The 23,511-nt window shown below is 32.5% G+C and overlaps 1 protein-coding gene and 1 long non-coding RNA gene across 17 annotated transcripts in view; both read left to right on the top strand.

Moving 5' to 3' along the window:
- Positions 1-21,282, top strand: part of LOC139784427 (ABC transporter G family member 20-like) — a 40,512-nt gene extending 19,230 nt beyond the window's left edge. For 15 of the 16 annotated variants that reach the window (XM_071723610.1, XM_071723606.1, XM_071723611.1 and 12 more), the window contains 4 exons: positions 26-244; positions 330-433; positions 2,520-2,671; positions 2,844-4,128. In XM_071723610.1, the coding sequence (XP_071579711.1) occupies positions 26-244; positions 330-433; positions 2,520-2,671; positions 2,844-4,066 (1,698 nt within the window). In that variant the 3' untranslated portion in view covers positions 4,067-4,128. Of the gene's footprint in view, positions 1-25; positions 245-329; positions 434-2,519; positions 2,672-2,843; positions 4,129-16,771; positions 16,998-18,147; positions 18,326-18,546; positions 18,663-18,824; positions 18,896-18,980; positions 19,070-19,160; positions 19,338-19,417; positions 19,505-19,760 lie in introns of those variants that run through there. The other variant, XM_071723612.1, reaches the window with a different exon arrangement.
- Positions 11,049-13,888, top strand: LOC139784429 (uncharacterized). The gene is made up of 2 exons (XR_011721557.1): positions 11,049-11,555; positions 11,655-13,888. It is a non-coding gene; the product is annotated as an uncharacterized lncRNA (long non-coding RNA).
- Positions 21,283-23,511: the final 2,229 nt, after the last annotated feature.

Raw genomic sequence — 23,511 nt, 5'->3', positions numbered from 1 at the left:
ATTGTGTATCTTCAATGCTACGCAGATCGGTTTAATGAGATGTGGTAAATTGTTGGCGGAATCGCCGCCGCAGAAATTACTGGAGCAATTTCAATGCTCGTTCTTGGAGGAGGCTTTCCTGAAACTATGCAAGGGTCAGAATGATGCGATCATCTTGAATGAGACTCAGGAATCCAAGGCGGAAGATACCGGTAGCGGCAGCGAGCTGATGAATCAAGACCAAGATAAATACGAACAAACAAAAGTATATATAAAATTATGTTCTCGTTTTTATATAAAATTTTGTAAATCTGTATTATTTTATAACACAAATAAACCGAATTGTTAAGGGAAACTCGGAATACAAAACGGTTTCGAGGCGTAAAGTTTCGCGATCGAAAAGGTTTAAAGCTCTACTGGCGAAGAACGGCATCCAATTTCTTCGTTATTACGCGTAAGTACTTAACTTATCAGTAACTCAGAAGAGATGCACTTATCAACAAAATAAAATTGCAATTGTTTCAATTCCGAACGTTGCCACTTCCTTTTAAGCCTTAGTAGTGTAAGTCAATTTTTTTAAAATATTAACTTGTGTGTAATTTATATATTGTATAGATTGCATCTATGCACACGAGTCAATATTTTAAAAATTTTCACCACTAAGGCTTTTATCCCTCCCTATATATACATAAAGTTTAAAGTATAAAAAATGTTTTTACTAATTTTATTTTTAAAATGTTAAAAGTGTTAGCATTTAGAAATATATTATTGATATAAACACGGAGAAAATTGCTACGGTTGTTACAACAACATTCTCTATGATTGAAAAAGAAATGTATGTGAATTCAAGTTAAATTGATATTACATTGAATGTAGCTGTTAAGATATGCTCATTTATACAGTTTTCATAACCGTAGTTCTTACGATACGTGACATTCGGTTACAATACCCTCGTATATGGTTGCCTCAACCAAAGGATTATTGCTATCTCTCTTATGTGGTCTGCAGCACAAGTATTATGGTTGAGAGATCCATAAGATATAGCTGCACGGTACAGCACTCGAATCACTGCATGATTGAGAGTTTAGTTCCATTGCGCGCGCAAAAGAATTTCTGCATAGAATAAAGTGGATTTGATAAGGATGTTTTAACTTTATAAATATACTTTTTTCATAAATATATTTACGAACACAAAATTTCGTAACGAGCCGACACTGCTTTCTGACATTCACCCGACATTAAGAAATATTATATCATATATCCAATTCAAAATTTTATTACTCTTTTTAAACTGAATTTGTTTCTTAAGATGATTTTTGAAAAATTATATATTTGCGCTGGTACATATGTAGACTATATATAACACTCACATTAAATTAAGAAGTAGTCTACCACGTAAGGCAGTTGGCTCACGATCCAGAGGTCCCGAGTTCGAATCCCACCAAGGTGTTTTTTTCAAATACAAGAAAATATTTATAATCATAGACTGCATCTTAAGAAACAAATTTAGTTAAAAAATAGTAATAAAATTTCGAAATAAATAATTTTTTTTGTCGGGTGAATATTTGTTCATTATGGTTGTAACATCCATATATTATGGTTGCAACATCCATATAGTAGCTACCCTCACTAAGGTTAGGGCAACCATATAGGTCACTTCCAGAGTACTATGGTTTCCATAACCCTTTTGTATGGATGGGCGAAAATTAACATTATTATTCTGTTGTAGCAACCGTAACTTTTTCTCCGTGAAGTATTTGTATTACTGTAAACTTTACTTTTATTATATAAATTTGGTCCAAGCTATTCATTAAGCCTAGTTAGAACTTGATCCGTTCACTGGTTATCGAGATCTCAAAATCTCAGGTACTCGCAACTCGTCGCGTCGCGTAAAAGATCCACGATGCGATCTCGCTTCGCGTATACTTGGCGCGAGACACTACCGTGTCTCTTGATATTGTATTTGTTTCTGAAACTACCCAAGAAGCGCCAATGTGCGTATAACGTTCTTTTAATGCGCGTACAATTGCATTGGCTTCAAAACCAGATTAATTGTGTGTTCAAAATGCGCGCATTCAAATACGTAATTAATGCAAAGTGAGCATTCAATTTATAAATAACAGGTTTTATAAAATATTTAAATGAGTAGCTTCTGACTCATTATGAAACATTTTATTTAAATTTTTAAATTTTATATAAATTGAATTTTAAACAAAATGGAATATTAAATAAATGACATTTATCATGTCAAAAATAAAGATATTCTCTAAATAAGAATACTCTTTTCTTCTGTGATAGCTATTGGGATCTGACATTCGTCGCCATGACATCTGGTGGTCGAAAGTGAAAGCACTGAGCTCTTACAGATCTCGTGGCATTGTACAGGCTTGACGTGCGGTCGTACTAGTTTTGCGTTACTGGCTTTGTATTTTTATTAATATGGAATTTTCTCCGCGTTGTAAATCTAAGAGCAGAATTAAGTGTTCAGTTCGCGGTTGTAAAAGTAGGGTTGATCGTAATTTAAATGTTCGATTTTATAGCGAGTGCTTCGTTCATGTCAAAAATTATTTTGGCAATTTAGAGAAAATTGACCGATTCAAAGCCTGGAAAGATGTATCAAAAATACAGAAAGTGATCCCTTATACGACAGTGTGTTCGCTGCATTTCAAGAAAGAGGATTATATACTGCCAGGTAAGTTAATTTTTGACAGGAAAAATTAGTTTGAGATTTTGTTTAACCTAAAGCATCGTGAATGTGTAAATGTTGAAGGCACATACTTTCCCTCACCCGAGGGACATAACAAAAAAAAATGTGTACATGATACATTTTCAATAATAATTAACGGTGAATAATTTGATGATAGATGTTGTTGCAAAAACGAGACGCTTGAAGAAAACTGCTGTTCCATCATGCAATTTGCCAAGCAGTACTACAAGACAAACTGCAAGTGTAGAAGCTGATGAAGCACGACTCCAGAGACAAATAAGAAGGAATTGTCAAAGGGAAGAATTAATAAAGCAAAGAACAGAAGGGTCTGATGTAATGCAAGAAAAAATGACCAATGAAGAAGAAAGTCCTGCAGTTGTGTCTAAACATGAAATTCCTATTGAGGAGGCTCCAAGTATTAGTGCTCCATCATTTCGAAATGCTGAAGTGCAAGTCAACAGTGATTATATAACACCGATTATAAAATTCGTTAATTTTATTAAAAATGATAGCGAATTAAGTACTTCAACAGGAATCGCATCTTTTGCAATTTTAAATACTATTGTTGAAATCGTAGAACTTGTATATAAAGATAAATTTGGAAAAAGTAACATCAGGATGAACATAAAAGATAGAATTATTATGACATACGTAAAGTTAAAACAAAATGTTTCGTATAGTTTCTTAGCTATTATGTTTAATTGTTACACAGCAAAGCATTGTCAGCGAGTATTTTATGAAATGATAAAGATATTAAGCAAGTGCTTGAAAGTAGCAATTCCTTGGCCATCAAAAGAGGAAATTGAAAAAAATTTGCCACTGTGTTTTAAAGACTTTGAAGACGTTAGAGTAGTAGTTGATTGCACTGAAGTTTTTATCCAAAAACCAGCAAAGCTTTGCTGTCAATTACTGACATATTCTCATTATAAAGGCTCTGAAACGTGTAAAATAATGACCGGTGTTACACCAGCAGAAAATATTTCATATATTAGTAAGCCTTACGGTGGAAGAGTAAGTGACACAGTTATATTTGAACAAAGTAATTTAGTAAAATTATTGCAACCTGGTGATGCAGTAATGGTTGACAAAGGGTTTTTAATTGATAAAGTATGTGAATTAAATCGTTTAAAGTGCATAAGACCACCATTTTTAAAAGACAAAAAGCAATTTACTAAAGCGGAATCAATTTTGACATGTAAAATAGCTACAGCTAGAGTTTACGTAGAACGATCTAATCAGAGAATAAAAACTTTTAAAATTGTAGGTTCAAAAATGCCTGTTGCACTTGTATCGATTTTAGAAGACATTTTTGTAGTTATTTGTGCAACAATTAATATGAGTTCACCCATTCTAAGCGATAATAAATTTATGGAAATGTAAACCTTTTATAACCTTTTACTTAATTCGATTGTGTTTATTAAATAAAGAAAGTTAAAATTTAATTTGACAGTTGGATTTTTGATATTTTTTACTTTATTTCACATAATGAGTAATAGCAAGTAGTTTATTAAAATGTTAAACACATATATCATCTTATATCAACTTTTAAAATAAACTTTATCACATTAACATGTTAACATTAATATAAATATATAGGGGAGACCGGGGCTAGACCGCTAACGGGGTAAATCCGCCAAATCAAATATCTCGGAACCTGTATATTGTGCGAACTCGCTATTAACATTGTAAACGCTGCTTATAGTACCCATGTGACCAACGGAGTTTCGGCAGGTTACCTGCCGTGTTATGATTTTTACGGAGGCAAACGTGTTTTCGTGGTGAAAAGTGAAATTTTCTGCGCGTGGAAATTTTGTAATATCTGCAATAATATTTGCTCTCCAAATCTCGAGGTACGTGATTATAAATGCATGCTGATTATAAAGAGTAATGCATGCTGAACACGAATCCAGTGTAGGTATATAATATTTCATGGGCGATCAAACCTGAAACTGATTTATCCCGGGGGGGTGGCGGTTCAACCCCGGCATTTTTGAGATTTCAATTTTTGCACCGTTGTCGTTTTTGCTCTATACCGGTTAAACAAAGCGACGTAGATAAAAATTTCCTGTATAAATTTTGTAGCTAAAGGTTCACTCTTTACAGTGGTATACCATATTTAACTACAATTATTTATTTTGTTGTTAAAAATCGGCACCGAAAAAAAACTAACGGCCTAGCCCCGGTCTCCCCTACTCATTCTTTTTTTTTAAGATTTATTGAAGACGAAAAAATTTTAAAAGCAGGACATATAATTAAATGTGGAATAAACGAACAAAACATGAGAAGTGATGTTGTGAGCTTTACAGCTCTCTCTGTGTTTACAAACTTCTCATTTGAAAGGAACTCCGCATGAAATAAATGGGGAAATATTAAATAGTGGAAAAATTATATCTATGATTTGTTCATGTAAAGCCGGATTAGGCGAAAAATGCAAACATATTATAGCCACTCTGTTATATATACTGCTACCGGTAAGTTCCTAACCTTTATTATTTGACAGCTGTAGCAGTAACATTGATTAATCACTAATAATGACTAATCTTAGCCAGATCTTAGGTGAGAAAAGAAAATCAATTTAATTAATATAATATTTGTTGTTAGAAAAGACGATGCGCTCGAGGTTTTCTCGTGTACCGATAAGCAATGCAAATGGAAACAGGTACAGCAAAAGACTCTGGAAAATTATAAACCAGCTCCTCTTATGGAACATGCTTGCTTTTCTCAGCTCAGAAAAAAGAGTAAAACATTCTTAATAATAACAGCGAAAAATCTGTTGAAAATGATAAAGCCCGAAAAAATTCAGAAGCTGAAAGTTTTCCAGAAAACCAACATCTAAAAACTTTTGTATATAATCTTTTACCTTTAATCATTTCTATATCTTATAACTTTTAACTCTTTTATAATCCTATGACTCAATGTTTTCACTAGCATCTTTTATTGAACTTTCAGTTCTTAAACATATTTCATGCAACATAATGCCATAGTATACTTTTTTAAATTCTTTTAACATTGTGGTAAGAAATATTTCATTTCGATTAACCCTTATAATAAATAAATTTTTATCAAAAGTAGAATATATCACAAACAAAGTTGACTTTAAATTGAGCACTGCCATTCCTAATTGCACCTGTCCATAATATCGATGTTTTTCTTTCAAATAAATATTTTCTTTATCTTTAATTAAACTTTTCCCCACTTCGTTGTTCACGGTGTCCTCGATAGTCATTGTCTTTCCTTTGAATGGACATTTAATTTCTAGCAACTCTGTAGGTCTTCCATCTTTAAACATCACTCCATCAGGGGAATAAGCCAACCATGGATTTTGCTGAGATACTACTAGTCCAGTTTCGATCACTTCTTTACTAGTCTTCTTTTTAAATGCGTCACGAGCTTCTCCTTCAGTTTTTTTCCCATATTCAGTATATTCACTCTTAAAATTCTTTGGAGTAAAAGTATCATTACACTTTTTTTTCCAATTTGCTTTTGTGTTTTTTGTATAGTATAAGTATAAAGATTGTAACAAATTGAACCTGTTATGCGATATTGACGTTCTTCATGCCAGTATGCATACCACAGTTTAGTGTTTTCACATATTTGTTGCAGATCTTTTGATAATTTTATAATAGTAGTCGACACATTCTATCTTTGTTGCTCACTAGATGTTGAAAAGAGACAGAATGACGCTTGTGTCGACTTGAGTCGCTAAATGAAAAGCACCTATAATCTTACAATATACTCAATGATAGGTACTTACATGAAGTGTCATATTTTTGTCAAATATAGTACGCCATGTACAGGAAGATAAATCTTCCTTCCAGTAGACCCACATTACCATCTCCTCTGTGATCACGGACATGCAGTATTCTGATGTAAGAGTAAGACTTGTCAGATTTTTCTTTATTTCAGTCCACGTTTGCAACTCGCCTTGTTCGTGATGTAAAATAGGATAATACCATTAATATGCAAAAGGACACAGAGAGTCTTAATGCTCTCTACAAACATATCATAAAGGAAACGTAATATCCCCTTCTCATCTGCTTCCCTCTCTTTACTTCAGCCACATTTCGAAGTCATTGTTTATTGTTTCGTCCTTTCTTGTTAGTCGCAATTTCACCATCGCACGACAGGGACTCGTCCCTCTGATATAATTACGGACAACGGAAATGTAGTGAAACCGTTTTCTATTTCTTGAAATAACACTCTAATATGTAAGTTTTTGATTTATATAATGCTCCTAGACTTATTCTATTTGCTACGTTCTACAAAATCTGATATTTAGTTTTTAGATTCGGCGTATTTTGGAAACTATGTCCAACTAATTAATATTTGCGAGTCATACACGCTTGAAAAGGACCGAATTTTGCGGTTAAAACGTAGCGTCTTTTTAATAATAAAATTGCCAATTTGGTCGAACAAAACTCCTGTGCTAAAATAGGATTGTCTAATTCACATTCAGCTGGCACGGAAACGGAACAATTAACCGTACTCTTCAACTGAGCCGTAATGCTCGTTTCTCCATTCTGCTGTTCTTTCGGTTTCTCCTCGTTAATGGGATTCAAACGACAGTAACTGATCTCCGATGGAAAAATAGATGGAACAGCATCTTCTTTCAACTTTGGTATTTTACGTTGTACCGTAATAGTTGCACCATCTGCCATATGAAAAATATCTTCTCTGAGAATATCATCTTTCTCAAAATGCAACTCACAGATGCGACTTTTTTTGCTCAATTCATTGATGCCTCTTGCAGCAATTCCATTGTCACGCCAACATTGCAACATTTTTTCCGTGCGAGCTGTATTTTCTTTCCTTACACGAAATAATTAGTCCAAACTCAACGCAGAGCATCAGCAAATTTCACAAAATATCAGCAAAATAATAAAGGACAGAACAGAACACGTCCGAATACGTTTACGGTCACCAACAGTCACCAACGGACTCTATTTCCCGCACGAAGCACGTGATTTTACGATGCAAATGCACGTAAACAAACGGAGCACGAAGTAAGAGACCGGGCTGGCCGGGTAAGGTTAGGGTGCGTTCACGAGTGCTGAAAATCCTACAGTATATGTTACATGCACTATAGATTGAAAATGGCGCTCATCGATAAGAATCCATTCCCTTCAGCGGACTCCCTCTCAATTAGGTGCCACGAATCGGGACCACTTTTGTTTCACGGAGTTCGACCTCCTTCTCTCTTACTTCGTGGACCGCACGTCAAGCCTGTACAATGCCACGATTCGAGATCTGTAAGAGCTCAGTGCTTTCACTTTCGACCACCAGATGTCATGGCGACAAATGTCAGAGCCCAATACTGGAATATGCTCACAGCAAAGCTTAAAAGCTGGGCACGAAGAAAAATTCTAATATAGTACAGAGTTCACTAGTTGTCCGATTGGGCTCCTCGATCAATGAGCGTAGGTGCACTTTTTGGTATGCGCTTCCATAATATGCATTAAATGCGCGTATAATGCGGGACAAATATCCGCATTTAATGCAAAGTTTAATGTACATTCAAAGCGCATTATACGCGCATTGACGCTCCTTGAGTAAATAATAACTTTTAAAAAATAAAACTCAAGTGGTAAGTATCTTTGTATTCCCATTCAAGAATCTTTCCATCCCAAGCTTTAAGTCTCCTTATAAAAATTATAATATTACAAGGAATCATTTTAATCACAAAGAATGAAAGAGATAACACAGTACAAAATAAAAATATTTAATTAAAATAAAATAAATAAATTTTTCTTGTAAAAAAAACTTGGCGCTGCTTTTTTACTCTCACCGCATACTTCCCTAAATTATGTTTATTGTTTTTTTATCAATCAAAAATTTGATACTTTATTAAATTCAATCAAAATTTTAGTAGGTACTTTATTAAATTTCGACGTCTAGCAGCGCCAAGTTTTTTTACAAGAAAACATTTTTTTTTTAAATTAAATATTTTTATTTTGTACTGGTATCTCTTTTATTCTTTGTGATTAAAATGATTCTTTGTAATATTATAATTTTCATAAGGAGAATTAAAGCTTGGGATGGAAAGACCCTTGAATGGAAATACAAAAATACGTACCACTTGAGTTTTATTTTTTAAAAGTAGTTGCACAATTATTTTTCAAAGCAACATATATATTCTCTTTATAATTGGCGCAATTTAAAGATTTCACATCTTTTTTTGAAATACATATCATTTGGGTTGAGTTAAGTAACGCAATTTTGTGAATTATTTTGTTAGGAAGAAATAAAGCTACTACCATTAAAGATTTTTGGATTTACAACATACATTGCGCGTGTACTTGGCGCCTTTTCTTACCTTTTTTTGAAAAAGGTAATTTTGTACTGATATCATGCATTTTGTAGTGATAAGCAGAGATCGGCAAAAAATTTTCATTTTTTATTTTTTATTTATTCACAAATTAACAATAACCACAAATTAAATTTTTATTGAATTAGCAAATTAGTAATTAGTCACAAAAATGACTAATTATATAAAAATTAATATTTAGGCAAAAGTGAATTACCCATTACTTAAAAAATTGGTAATTCGTCAGAGAAAAATTTTTATAGTTACGTGAAAATTAGTATTTAGGCAAAAATAAATTCTTTATTATTAAAATAATTAATAGCTTGTCAAAAATATATATTACTAATTTGAAAATTAATAATTAGTGGAAAATAATTAATTTTTTAAATAATGAATAATTAGTCTCAAGTAAATCTTTTGGTACCAGTTTCATCAAAATCATCAACAAAAAATTAGAAAAAGAGTGATGGCCGCCCATTTTTGGGACCTCAAATTTCAAACTTTTTTTTATGGCAAATAGTACTATTAGATAAAACATTAATCCCAGTAAAATTTCAAGATGAGCATAGGCACGGTTCCGGAGATACAAAGGGATGAAAATACGGAATATCGAAAATTCGTATAAGGGTAACTTTGTCATTTTTGGAGATATTTTAAATCCGCAAGCGGGTGCTGTTTCGGAATCGTTTGTACCCGTTTATATCACCGCCAGTTTTGTTTGTACCCTTAAGGGGATGCTGGAGACAGCTCTGTTTTGCCGCGAAATTTTCAGACACACTAATCTTTTGATTGATTTCACCGAATTAAAAATTTTTTTGTCCAGAATTAAAGTATGGACGATAACGAATACCGCAGACACCATTTGCGTATGAAAAACGAAAAAAAATTAGAAAATTACAGTTTTATTTTCGATTCTGCGGTCGACTTATGACAACATTTGCTGCACATAAAAGTTTTAGACTGTGTACGTATACAAAAACCTGGCAGCGGACTCGGAAATACAATAAAGAAGAATCCTGCGCTTGCAGAAATGAGCTGCGAGCTTTAGTATAAGAGAAAAGTGTGTTTGAAAATTTCATATGCACATGTTACGCGTCTCCCCGAATTCAGCCAAAAACATACGGATCAGTATAACGGGTAGCCCTAGAGCAGGCGCTCTGTAGGAATGTGTAAGAATCGGTGAGCACTTCTTTATCGACGCTGATCGAGTTTGCCTGCGTTCTGTATGTATGTGTAAGAATCGGTGAGCACTTCTTTATCGACGCTGATCGAGTTCGTCTGCGGCTCCAGCATCCCCTTAAGGGGGTGATTGTACCGAATTTTCAAAATTGGAATAAGAGCTATCTTGGCCGTTTTTAAAGATATTTTAAATCCATAAGCGGGTGCTGTTTCGGAATCGAGTACAAACGATTCCGAAACAGCACTCGCTTGCGGATTTGAAATATCTCTAAAAATGACAAAGTTTACGAATTTTCGATATCCCGTATTTTCACCCCCTTGTATCTCCGGAACCGTGCCTATGCTCATCTTAAAATTTTACTGGGATTAATGTTTCATCTAATAATACTATTTGGCATAAAAAAAAGTTTGAAATTCAAGGTTCCCAAAAAATGGGCGAAAAAACAGATCTTTTTGCCATCACTCTTTTGGCACCAATTTCAAGAAAATCGATCCAATAATAAAAAATTAAACTTATCCTCTAAAAATTAAAAAAATTTTGGCACTAATTTCAAAAAAATCGGTCACTTAATACTCATTATTTCTCGAAATTTGAATAATTTCCAAACCGTTTTCTAAAAAATTGGTAACGAAAAATTATCCATAAAAATTATCCATAAAAAAATTATCCATAAAAAAATTCAGCTTGATATCTCAAAGTTTGCTGAAATTGGAGCAATCACGTACATTTTTTTTAAACAGAAATTGGAAACCCCTTTACTATTAGCAATTTTTCTAATTCTATTACATTCTTTAGTTCTTTCTACTCCTATCTATATATATAAGTACCTGACGTCTGTATGTAGGGGAGACCGGGGCTAAAACGTCTACGGGGTAAATACGTCTAATTAAATATCTCGGAACCTGATGTATATTGTGCGAACTCGCTATTAACATTGTAAACGCTGCTTATAGTACCCATGTGACCAACGGAGTTTCGGCAGGTTACCTGCCGTGTTATGATTTTTACGAGGGCAAACGTGTTTTCGAAAGGTAAAAGTTACATTTTCTGCGCGTGGAAATTTTGTAATATCTGCAATAATATTTGCTCTCCAAATCTCGAGGTACGTGATTATAAAGAGTAATGCATGCTGAACACGAATCCAGTGTAGTTTTTTCATTATCGTTGATGTCTAATATTTCGTGGGCGATCAAACCTGAAACTTGTGTGTTGGGGCTAATCGGTCAGTAAGCAGTCCGGGTGCATTTCTAAGGCATTTTCGGGCTCACTGCATATGGAATATGGATGAGACGGGAATTACAACCGTTCAGACACCGAATAGAGTCATCGGACGTCGAGGAGTGAAACAAGTCGGGCGAGTGACTTCTGCGGAAAGAGGAACCCTCGTAACTATTTTTTAATAATGTTTCGCATAAAAATTTTAAATAAATTTTTATATTTTTCTCTTAAAAAACAATTATTGCATGTATCATATTATTTTTTAGGATTAGATGTACGTATATGTATTGAAAATGCAGTGCAGACTGTTATACCCCGGCATTTTTGAAATTTCAATTTTTCCACCGTTGTCGTTTTTGCTCTATACCGGTTAAACAAAGCGACGTAGACAAAAATTTCCTATATAAATTTTGTAGCTAAAGGTTCACTCTTTACAATGGTATACCACATTTAACTACAATTATTTATTTTGTTGTTAAAAATCGGCACCGAAAAAAACGGACTGTTTAGCCCCGGTCTCCCCTATGTCTGTCTTACCGCGAACTACTTGTTATTACCTGAGAAATTGGAAAAATTTCGTAACCGGTTTCCAAAAAGATCGGTAACGAAAAATTATAAACTTTATCCCGAGAAATTATAAACAATCGCCGGGAAATTCTACCCCTACTTCATATACAATTCTTTGAGATTGGTCAATTATTTCCTGAAAAATTGGAAAAATTTCGTAACCGGGTTCCAAAAAATAGGTAACGAAAAATGGTTCTGAATATTCCACGCTAGATTAAATTACACTATCCCCGAATCACTCAACGGGTGATTTTATTCGCGGCGACGAAAAGTATTTGCTTCTTCTTTTTCCCTCTCCCCGCACTCTCCGGAAAATTCTACCTCTACTTTATATACAATTCTTTAAGATTCGGTCAATTATTTCCGGAAAAATTGGAAAAATTAGAAAAACCGGTTTCCAGAAAATCGGTAACCAAAAACTGTACACATCATGGCATTATTATTAATTTTATTACATTTATTTACTACATCTAATTCTATTACATTCTTTAGTTCTTTTTACCCCTATTTCATATATGATTCTTTAAGATTCGGTCAATTATTGAAAAATTAAAAAAATTTCGGAACCGGTTTTCAAAAAAATCGGTAACGAAAAATTATACATTTTATGGCAATCCCCGGAAAATTCTACCCCTACTTCATATACAATTCTTTGAGATACAGTCAATATAGTAATTCCCGAAAAATTGGAAAAATTTCTGATACCGGCTTCCAAAAAGATCGGTAACGAAAAATTATACACTTTATAGCACCCCCCGGAAAATTCTACCCCCGTTTCATATGTAATTCTTTGAGATTCGGTCAATTATTTCCCCAAAAATTAGAAAAATTAGAAAAACCGGTTTCCAGAAAATCGGTAACAAAAAACTATACACATCATGGCACTCCCTGGAAAATTCTACCCCTATTTCATATACTTCTGGTAAAAATTCGGTCCACTAACAAATGAGTAGTTCGCGGACAGACGGACAGACAGACAGACAGACAAACAGTCGGGTTTTATATAATAGTACTAGATTTTTCGCCCGCGCATCGCGCAGGCTCAAAATCTATTCCCCTCTCCCCAAACTATCACCCATTAATTAGGAGCACCAATAGAACCCCATGAAACCTCCAATTTTCAACCCCATAGTAGCCATCCCCATAAAATTAGTAATCTTTTAGTACCAGTTTTATTAAGATCATTAACAAAAAATTAGAAAAATTTTGGCACTGGTTTCAAGAAAATTGATCCATTAATAAAAAATTATCCATTAATAAAAAATAAAACTTATCCTTCAAAAATTAAGACTTTTGGCACTGTTTTCAAGAAAATCGGTCAATTAATACTTTATTTCTCGAAATTTGAATAATTTCCAAACCGGTTTCCAAAAAATCGGTAACAAAAAATTATCCATAAAAATTATCTATAAAAAAAAATTCAGCTTGATATCTCTAAGTTTGCGGAAATTGGAGCAATCACGTACATTTTTTTTTTACAGAAATTGGAAACCCCTTTACTATTAGCAATTTTTCTAATTTTTTTACATTCTTTAGTTCTTTCTACCCCTATTTCATATATGATTCTTTAAGATTCGGTCAATTATTGAAAAATTGAAAAAATTTCGGAACCGGTTTCCAAAAAGATCGGTAACGAAAAATTATACACTTTATAGCACTCCCTGGGAAATTTTACCCCTACTTCATATATAATTCTTTAAGATTCAATCAATTATTTTCCGAAAAATTAGAAAAATTAAAAAAACCGGTTTCCAGAAAATCGGCAACCAAAAACTGTACACATCATGGCGCTCCCCGGACCAAATCTTAAAGAATTATATATGAAATAGGGGTAGAAAAGATTGAAGAATATAATAAAATTAGAAATAGCCCAATATTTCAAAATTTGCAAAAGTTAGAGCAACCACTGGCATTTCTAAAAAAATTCAAATTTTTTTTAAAAAAGAACCCCTTTACCGATTATCGCCAAATTCAATACCAACCTTCCTTGAATGATACTCTATCGATTAAAAAAAACAGCCCAATATATCGATATTTGCGGAAGTTAGAGCAACCACGGACATCAAATCCGCACATACCCACACACACACACATACATACACACTCACATACGGACATTTTTTTAAATGCAATATTTCGACGTTTTAGAACACTCTGAACATATTAGCATCAAAAACTCAAAACCAATCTTTTCTTTGGTTTCTCTTTTACCCCTATTTCATATATAATTCATTTAAATTTGGTTGATTAGACCCAACTTTATACGCAATCAAAGGTTCATATACGAAATTTATGAAACAAAGCGTCCTCTATGAGGAAGCAAAACCGGTTTCCAGAAAATCGGTAACAAAAAACTATACACATCATGGCATTCCCCGGAAAATTCTACCCCTATTTCATACACTTTTGGTAAAAATTCGGTCCACTAACAAATAAGTAGTTCGCAGTCAGACAGACAGACAGACAGAAGACGGTACTTATATATATAGATCCGAACTGGTTTCCAGTGGCAATTAAACCCATCCTCAAAAAATTAATAAAATTTTTGAACCGAAAGATTGGAAAAATTTCTGAACCGGTTTCCAAAAAAATCGGTAACGAAAAATTATACACTTTATAGCATTTCCCGTAAAATTCTACCCCTACTTCATATACAATTCTTTGAGATTCGGTCAATTAATTCCCGAAAAATTGAAAAAATTTCGGTACCGGCTTCCAAAAAGATCGGTAACGAAAAATTATACACTTTATAGCACTCCCCGGAAAATTCTACCCCTGTTTGATCTATAATTCTTTGAAATTCGGTCAATTATTTCCGGAAAAATTGGAAAAATTAGAAAAACCGGTTTCCAGAAAATCGATAACAAAAATCTATACACATCATGGCACTCCCCGGAAAATTCTACCCCTATTTCATATACTTTTGGTAAAAATTCGGTCCACTAACAAATAAGATTCGGTCAGTTATTTCCCGAAAAATTAGTAAAATTAAAAAAACCGGTTTCCAGAAAATCGGTAACGAAAAACTATACACTTTATGGCACTCCCCGGGAAATTCTACCCCTACTTCATATACTTTCGGTAAAAAATCGGTCCACTAACGAATGAGTAGTTCGCGTACAGACAGACAGACAGAAAACGGTACTTATAATAATAGATGATAGATGATATGCGCAGTATACTTGCTATGTATTATATACGTATTTCGACTTGAATATTTCATACCTATTGCATTAATTACGTATTTAACACATTATATTTGATATGAAATGAAATGCAATGAAAATGCAATATTGTTTGAAATGGTATGGCTTTTCAGCCAACCAATGCTAGTTCGCGTAATGTTATCAGAATCCCGGTTTGAAGTCTGTTTCGAAAGTGTGTACAAAATAAAAAGGAAAGGAAAGATAAATAGTTTAAGACACAAAGTATTTATTGTACACTGAAGATCTCGCAGCCGAATAACGCAGCTCAGCGGGATGAAACGCCAGTCATAAAATAATGTAAACCGAATCTAGTAAATCATCCTTAAATTAAAGTTATTAGATTGAGTAACCGCAGGTTTCGGTGCACAGGGCGCAATCCTTGTAAAACAAATGTAATCGCTCAATACGCAAAGCGAGACGGATATTGTACAACCGATTATCAGAATATCATATCACACACGTAAATTAAGAATCTGATCTCGTAAAGGATTGAACGCTATCGTATCGTAAATATTCGAGGGCGTGACACGAAACGGGAAAGTATTCCGAGAACAATAAAGTGAAGTATCGCGAACACGGGCTATGTTACATATGCCCTTTAGGCACGACGATAGTCTGAAGGACAAATATTCTCATCGAAACTCTATAATCAACGCAATAGAAAGACTATAATATGAAAGTCAATACATGCCGTTAACACTATTACATTTCGCGAATGATGTTCGTAAGTGCGTGCCTTTAACACGGACACACCGCGTGGGCCTTTCCGCACTTATATTCCTGGTACGAGAATCAATCAATGCGAATTGTATGTCCGGTGTAGGACCGACTTATCCGAAGCAGGTCTGAAGGGCATTAACGAGAGGCGTGAAACACGCTTATCCGAGTATTCGGAAGAGAATATACTGAGGTACTTAGCGTTGTTGCAAACAGCTAATAATTCGCAGTTGTCGGCAATCCGGAATGGCCTCGCAATCCTTGCGGTGGCAGGCGTCGTCTCGTTCCTCGCAGGGTGAGCGTCGTATCGCTTCCTCGGTACCGCTCATCGAGTCTATATTGCCGCTATTTCGTTTGGCCGTCGCATCACACGCACGCGCACGTTTAACAGCTAGCTTACGACCGTTCCAAAATATATACTTTACACGCGGGGAAATTACAACGATTCTGAACAAAGAATTCAGCGATTCACGAAACGATGCTTTCTCTACCGGTTCCCGGAACGCTCTGACGCTCGCGCTTTTCTTCGTCGCAAGCACGGACCGGAAAAGACAAAACACGATCGGCCTATCCTTCCTCACCGCGCTCCTCTCGACCTCGTCGCTACCCGAACGCTATTGCTAACGTTTTCTCTCTCGCTCTTTTTACGAATATCTAAACAAATATAGTTACGTATTTAATATAGGTATATATTTGCAATGAAAGGTGCTGTACGGGTATCTACTTGTATACAGCGTTGAATTGTTATATCCGAAACATTATATTAAAAAATAAAATATTTCATTAATTGTTGCACATTTCATAATAATAATAATAATAACAACAACGACAACGACAACGACAACGATAATGATAATAATAATAATAATAATAATAACAACACATTCTTTCAGAGGACTAGCTTTCGCAGTAATTTTTCCGATAGTTCAAGTCACCATATTTTTGGTTGCAATTGGTGCAGATCCAAAGGACTTAAAGATTGGGGTTGTCAACGATGAAGCTAGCAACTGCGATTACGGAAGCAACTTAGGCAATATTTGGAATGATGAAATCACCTGCCACTTCGGCAACCTTAGCTGTAGGTTCTTGCACAATTTTGACGACTCTATTGTGATAAAGGTATAATAATTTAAAAATTAATAATGTAAATTAATAATGTGTTTAATGTTCATGATTAAAACCGGCTTTTCGTTTTCTTGATGTCCTCTTCTCTCCTCATTTATTCCATGTAAATATATGAGAATTTACTCGATACATTGATAAAAAAATATTTAGATGCAAAAAAATATTTATTAAGGTGGCTCCTTAATAGCTTTACTTAAGATTTACTTAATTATATAATACACATTTATTTATAATTTATATTTTTATTTAAATTAAGTAAAAATATCTCATTCTAAATAAATATGTGTATTATATTAAGGGGGGAGCCTAAATTAGAACGCTAAAAAAAAGTATAATTTTTGCCATTTTTTTCTCGGCTCCAATAAAACGAATCTTTTCGAAACTTTTGGGGTGTTTTATCATACATTTTGACATTAACAAAAAAATTTTTTTATACAAAAATATTGATTTCTAGTATTAAATGTTCAGCAATATCTACAACCACGTTTTTCGAATTCTCGTACAAGATAGAGAAAAATCTATTTGACTAATCGACTTGATCCAAGATTTTTTAGTTACATAATTGGATTCTTTTCTATGTGAACCTAAAAAAATTTAATATCGAAAATTAAACTAATTGTGAGACTTTGAAAAAAAAGTTACAATTTTCGCCAAAAATTTTCAACTTAATTGTTTAAAAAAAAGTTGTTAAATTTATAAATCTCTTAGGTTCACATAGAAGAGAATGCAATTATGTAACTAAAAAATCTTGGCTCAAGTCGATTAGTCAAATAGATTTTTCTTTATCTTGTATACGAGAATTCGAAAAACGTGGTTGTAGATATTGCTGAACATTTAATACTAAAAATCAATATTTTTGTATAAAAAATTTTTTTTGTTAATGTCAAAATGTGTGATAAAACACCCCAAAAGTTTCGAAAAGATTCGTTTTATTGGAGCCAAGAAAAAAAATTGCAAAAATTATGCTTTTTTTAGCGTTCTAATTCAGGCTCCCCCCTTAAGTAAAGCAGTTAGGAGCCATATGTAATAAATATTTATTTGGATTTAAATATTTTTTTCTCAGTGTATAAACTGAGAGAATGACAGTAATAATAAACATTAACGCGCTTTCTGAAGATTTTTATTAATTATACTTTGCTTTCAGAAATATTACGACAATATTTTAGAGGCGAAACATGATGTACAAAATGGAGAACTCATGGGTATAATATATTTTAATCAAAATTTCTCCGAAGCTCTGCAAATACGAGTGGAAATTTTCAATTTCGTGAAGGATTCTGATCTTCTCGCCAGTCAGATTCATGTTTTCCTCGATATGGGCGGTACGTTATTTATATGTTATGAGGGGCGTTCCACGTAAAAATAATAACTTTAAGAAATTTTATATATAAATTATTTTAAATAAAAAATATTATTTAGAAAATTACGCAAAAATAGATTCAAGCAATTAAGACTATTTCAAATCCTGAATATTTTAACATAAACGGCACATAAATTAATTGATTTATTACAAATACTTAATTTACAATGGCTTTTGTTACAGATAGACAAGTTGGGCTTATAACGCAGAAGAAACTATTCGATCGTTTTTTAGAGGTTTATAAGGATATCATGAGGGACTGCAAATATTCGCCAAAATTGGCTACTCCGCCAATCCGAGTAAGTATATTTTAGATTTTGTAATTTTATAATTTATTTTATAATTTAAATCTCCCTCTCTCTCTCTCTCTCTCTCTCTCTCTCTCTCTCTCTCTCTCTCTCTTTCTCTCTCTCTCTCTTTTTCGTGTAAAACTAAAAGATTAAAGTTTCAATTGTTTTCAGTTTGAAGATCCCATTTATGGTACAACAGATCTTAATTATACAGATTACGTGACACCATCCTTTATGCTAACGTAAGCAAAAATCAAGCTAACATAATATATGAAATCAAAATTGCTGTTACTGAACTATTTATAGTTTTATATTATATCTTTGCAGACTCGTATTCTTTTTAGCCAATACAGTCTCCACCACCTTGATAGTAACAGAGCGATTGGAAGGCGTCTGGGATCGAAGCGTAGTCCAAGGTAATTTATTAATAAGACTCCAAGACCGGTTTTATCGGCTATTTTTTTCCCTATTTTTTATCAAAATAATATAAATACAAATATGTGATAGGGGTCAGGACAGAAGAAATCCTGCTGTCTCACATTGTTATTCAGAGCATCATCATAGCCATTCATACCAGCATGATAATTCTCTTATTCTTTCCTATATGGGGTTTGGAATGTAAAGGATCGATATTTGTCACAATTATATTTCTGTTTTTAAGTGGTTTTACCGGATTGATGTACGGTGAGTACTAAAAAAGCGCGCAGCAGCAATTCAGAAACTGCTGAGAATTAAGTTGATTATTTGTGTTAATGCATTCCCAGGTTTTATCATCTCTATTGGGTGTAAAAATCACACTATGGCAACTTACTGTTCGGCCGGAAGTTTTTTCCCGATAATACTACTCAACGGTGAGTCTCTATTCTTTGTTTCGCAAAAATTACTTTTTACTTCAATCTAGTGTTGCTAAGTGATACCGTTATTAAATGGATTATCTCTGAATTTTAATTCTTTTATCATATAACGATTTATTACATTGTTAATAATAATCTTAGAAAATGCTTGTTAAAATTATCAATAATATATATATATATATATAATAGTGGAGGATTATCTCTCTTACGTTAATCCAATTTTTATTAATATATTAATTTGACAAAATCATAGGAGGCATGTGGCCATTGGAAGGAATGCCAAAAATGCTTCGTTGGTTTAGCTACATAGTGCCAACTACATTGCCCTCCATATCTCTGAGAGGACTCATCTATAAAGGTTCTTCCATAACTGATTCGGAAGTTTACTTTGGCTTGTTAATAAGTTTAGGATGGATATTGTTGTTCCTCATCATAACCATACTTGGTGTAAGATCGAAATCCTCGTGATATTATTTAAAAGCGTAGAAGAAACTTTTGATACAATACAGAAACAATCTCGCATAATCTACAGAATTCAGTTAGATAAATATGCAGAGTGTCTCTCCAAAAAACACTGATTTATGTTATACAAAAATATATATATGATTATTTTATTCATTTAAATGGCTGTGGGAAATTAATTGCTGTAAAGGGATAAATTTCATAATAATAATTTTCATTTATTTAATTAATCGTAATTGTAAATTATTATTTTATTATTTTATTATTTTATTTTAAATTAATAATTATGTTTTATTTTATTATACAGTAAAAGAATAATATAAAATTAATTAATTATTTCTGTATGATAGCAATATTAAATGTTTTCGAAGAATAACGATAAGTATTTTAGACAAAAAATATAACCTCAGTATTACACCCTGGCGAAAATGAGAAGTTTCATGAACGTTTGTTTGATGTTTACGTGAGCGTTTGCGAGAGTTCGTTGAGAGTTTAGAAACGGTCAGTAATGATTTCGTAGAGCGGAAATTGCAACGCTGCAGCGTTTTAAAGGCGTTTGTATATAGCGTTTTTGAGAGTTTGCACAGCGTTTACATGACCGTATGACGTTTGCTGAGTTTTTTAAAACATTTATAGATTCTCTGTTAAGCGTTTAATATAGGCGTTTCATCATTTTGGAAACTGCGTGCAGCCTCTATTGAGCATTTAACGGGCGTTTACTCTTGTCGTTAGAAGAAACGGCGTAAAGAGCGTTTTAAATGTTAAAATTATACAGAGTGTTTGCTGAATCGAATGGAGAAAAAACGCTCGTGTTACAGCGTCGGAAAAAGCGTTTCCAAGCCGTTTGCGTAAACGCCTTACAATTCGCCACATTAAAAAAGTGTTTGCTGAACGGAGGGAAAACGCTTGTCTTACGGCGTTGGGAAAAACATTTGCTTAACGTTTGAAAAGTCTGACAGCAAACTCTCTGCACGAAAGTGAATCAGCGTTTACTAAACGTGCTCTGAAAAGCGTCTCCTCAGCATTGCAGAACTTTCACGAAACGTTATATGTAGCGTTTGATGTAGCGTTATATGTAGCCTTTTGAAAGCGTTTAAAACCCAACGGCGTTGTGTAAGCGTTCTTACAAAGTTTGAAAGCGTATAAACTCTCAAAAAACCCTCATTGGACGGTTGTCAACGCTTTATAAAACTTCTTATTTTCGCCAGGGTATTCATAGTCAAATATACATTTAATTTTAGTAAAGCACTTAATTGTATTAATTACATTAATAGAATAAAAGATTGTATAATAAAGTTTGAAAAATAATATAATTGATTTTAATATATTTATAATTATACGTTTAAGTTTAAAATTAAAAAAGTGCTATATATTACATAATAATAATAATTAACTTAAAAGATGAGGAAAGAAAAAGAAGAAAAAACTAAATAAAAACACGGCAGTTCGTTAAATATGTTTCTCCGTTGACAACATATCAAGAGACACGGTAGTGTCTCGCGCCAAGTACCTATACGCGAAGCGAGATCGCACCGTGGCATGTGGATGGATGGATCTTTTAGGGTGCAGTCCCACGTAGAGGAAAAAGCGGAACGGAAAGGAAGCATACCCAGCGAGAAATGACCCATCGAATCGACGTCTAATTGACGTCGAAATCATCGATATTACATCATATCGAAATAATGCTCGAAATTTGAAGCTTATTTCGATGTTTGTGCTTTATGACATTTTTTAAAAGAAGAGATTATATATATATATATTTGTGACATACATTTATCACACCAGACTGTAAACGGGCAAATAATATATTTTCTGTTAAGACATCAATATTTCATCATTTCGATATCGATTTGAAGCTATTTTGATTTGCCTGTCAAATATATAATAACATTGCCATTATGTAGAATGCAATATGAATAAAAAATTATATTGTATTGGCAGACACGGATAATGTAAATATTTTATGATTTGAGCATTATAATAATTGCGTTACAATATTAATTTTTTTAGGCTTTCATTTCTATTAAATAATTACTTTATAACTGTAAGAGTCACAACAAAATTCCTGTTTGTAATTTGACAATTGTTTTGAAAATTAAAATATTATATAATAGGTATATTTTCAGTACTACATCCGCTCATTTATTAAACAAGAAGTTAAATTAAGCAACTAATTAAATTATTAATATTAAATATTAATACAATAAGATATTTGTATTTACATTTATCAAAATAAAAAATAAGTCCAATTATAATATTATATAAACAAATATCAATAATTGGACTCAATGAAATCAATGAAATTGATGAATATTTCAATTACTTTTCGATATATGTTTTCGACGTCAATTGACGTTGATTTGATGGGTCATTATTTCTCGCTGGGTTAAGCCTCTGAAATTTACATGGTTCATTGTTGGACTACCTACCCTATATACCCTTGGGAAAATTTACCTTAGAAATCTTTAAAAAAAATCTTAAAACTTACTTTAAAAAAAAACTTAAAAAAAATTAAAGGTAAATTTGGACACTTTAAAACTATTGTTTAAGGTAATCTTATAACTATAAGGCAACTTACTTCAAAGAAGAATGTAAAAGGAACCTTAAAATTATAAAAAGTAAATTTCGACAATTTTAAAGTTAAAAATGCCTAAATTTACTTTTCATAATTCTAAAGTTTTTTCACAGGGATAAGTAAATTTTAAGGTAAGTATTACTGTAAGTTAAATTTGTTATTATTTTATTTATTATGAATTTTTAAAGTGTTTTTAAAATATTATTTAGTACATCCATGTTTTACAATTTAATTTGCAATGCATATACTTCAAATAATGTAATATGATTCCTGATTTCTATCATATAATATTACAACTTATTTAGATTTACTTTTGACTTTTTTAATTTTTATTTATTATGATAGAAAAAGAGAATAGAAATAATTCAATTTTAATAATTATAATTTGCAATAACTTTGATAATTTCGTTCACTAGTTGTAAAAGTGATATAACCACATATAACATAACTATATATGCGCTTTGACATGTAAATTAAAAAATTCATAACAAAAGTTGTTATATATGTTTTAATACTTATAAGTAATTGTTTTGCGGCTCCATTTGTTAAAATACTGCAATTATTGTAAAACATGCTACTTAATATATTCAAACCTGACGATAATTTAATACAATTTTGTTTTTTACTTGGAATCCTTTATACAAATCCTTTATCCTTTATACTCGTTTCAATGGAAGCAATTAACTATAAAAACTAAAGAAAATCTTATAAATTACTTCTTCCTAATAAGGACAGACATATAAAAGAAGATAAATATTTATATCTTATTTTAAAACTTAAAAGCACTTTAAAAATTCTAGATGTAATATAGAAATAATAATAAAGAAAATAACTTGGAAATAAATATTGGATAACTAAAGTTATCCTTTATAACTGTAAACCTTATAACTTTAAAATACTTATAACTTTAACTTTATAACTTTAAACCTTGAAGATTTAACCACATGAGATAAATCTTCTTAAAAGT

The sequence above is a fragment of the Temnothorax nylanderi genome, unplaced genomic scaffold (genome assembly GCF_030848795.1).
Source record: "Temnothorax nylanderi isolate EJ_2023f unplaced genomic scaffold, tnyl_v1.0 TNYL_tig0626_pilon, whole genome shotgun sequence".
Classification (NCBI taxonomy): Eukaryota; Metazoa; Arthropoda; class Insecta; order Hymenoptera; family Formicidae; genus Temnothorax; species Temnothorax nylanderi.
Note: the sequence above shows the minus strand (reverse complement) of the source record. Positions and strands in the feature narration are given on the sequence as shown.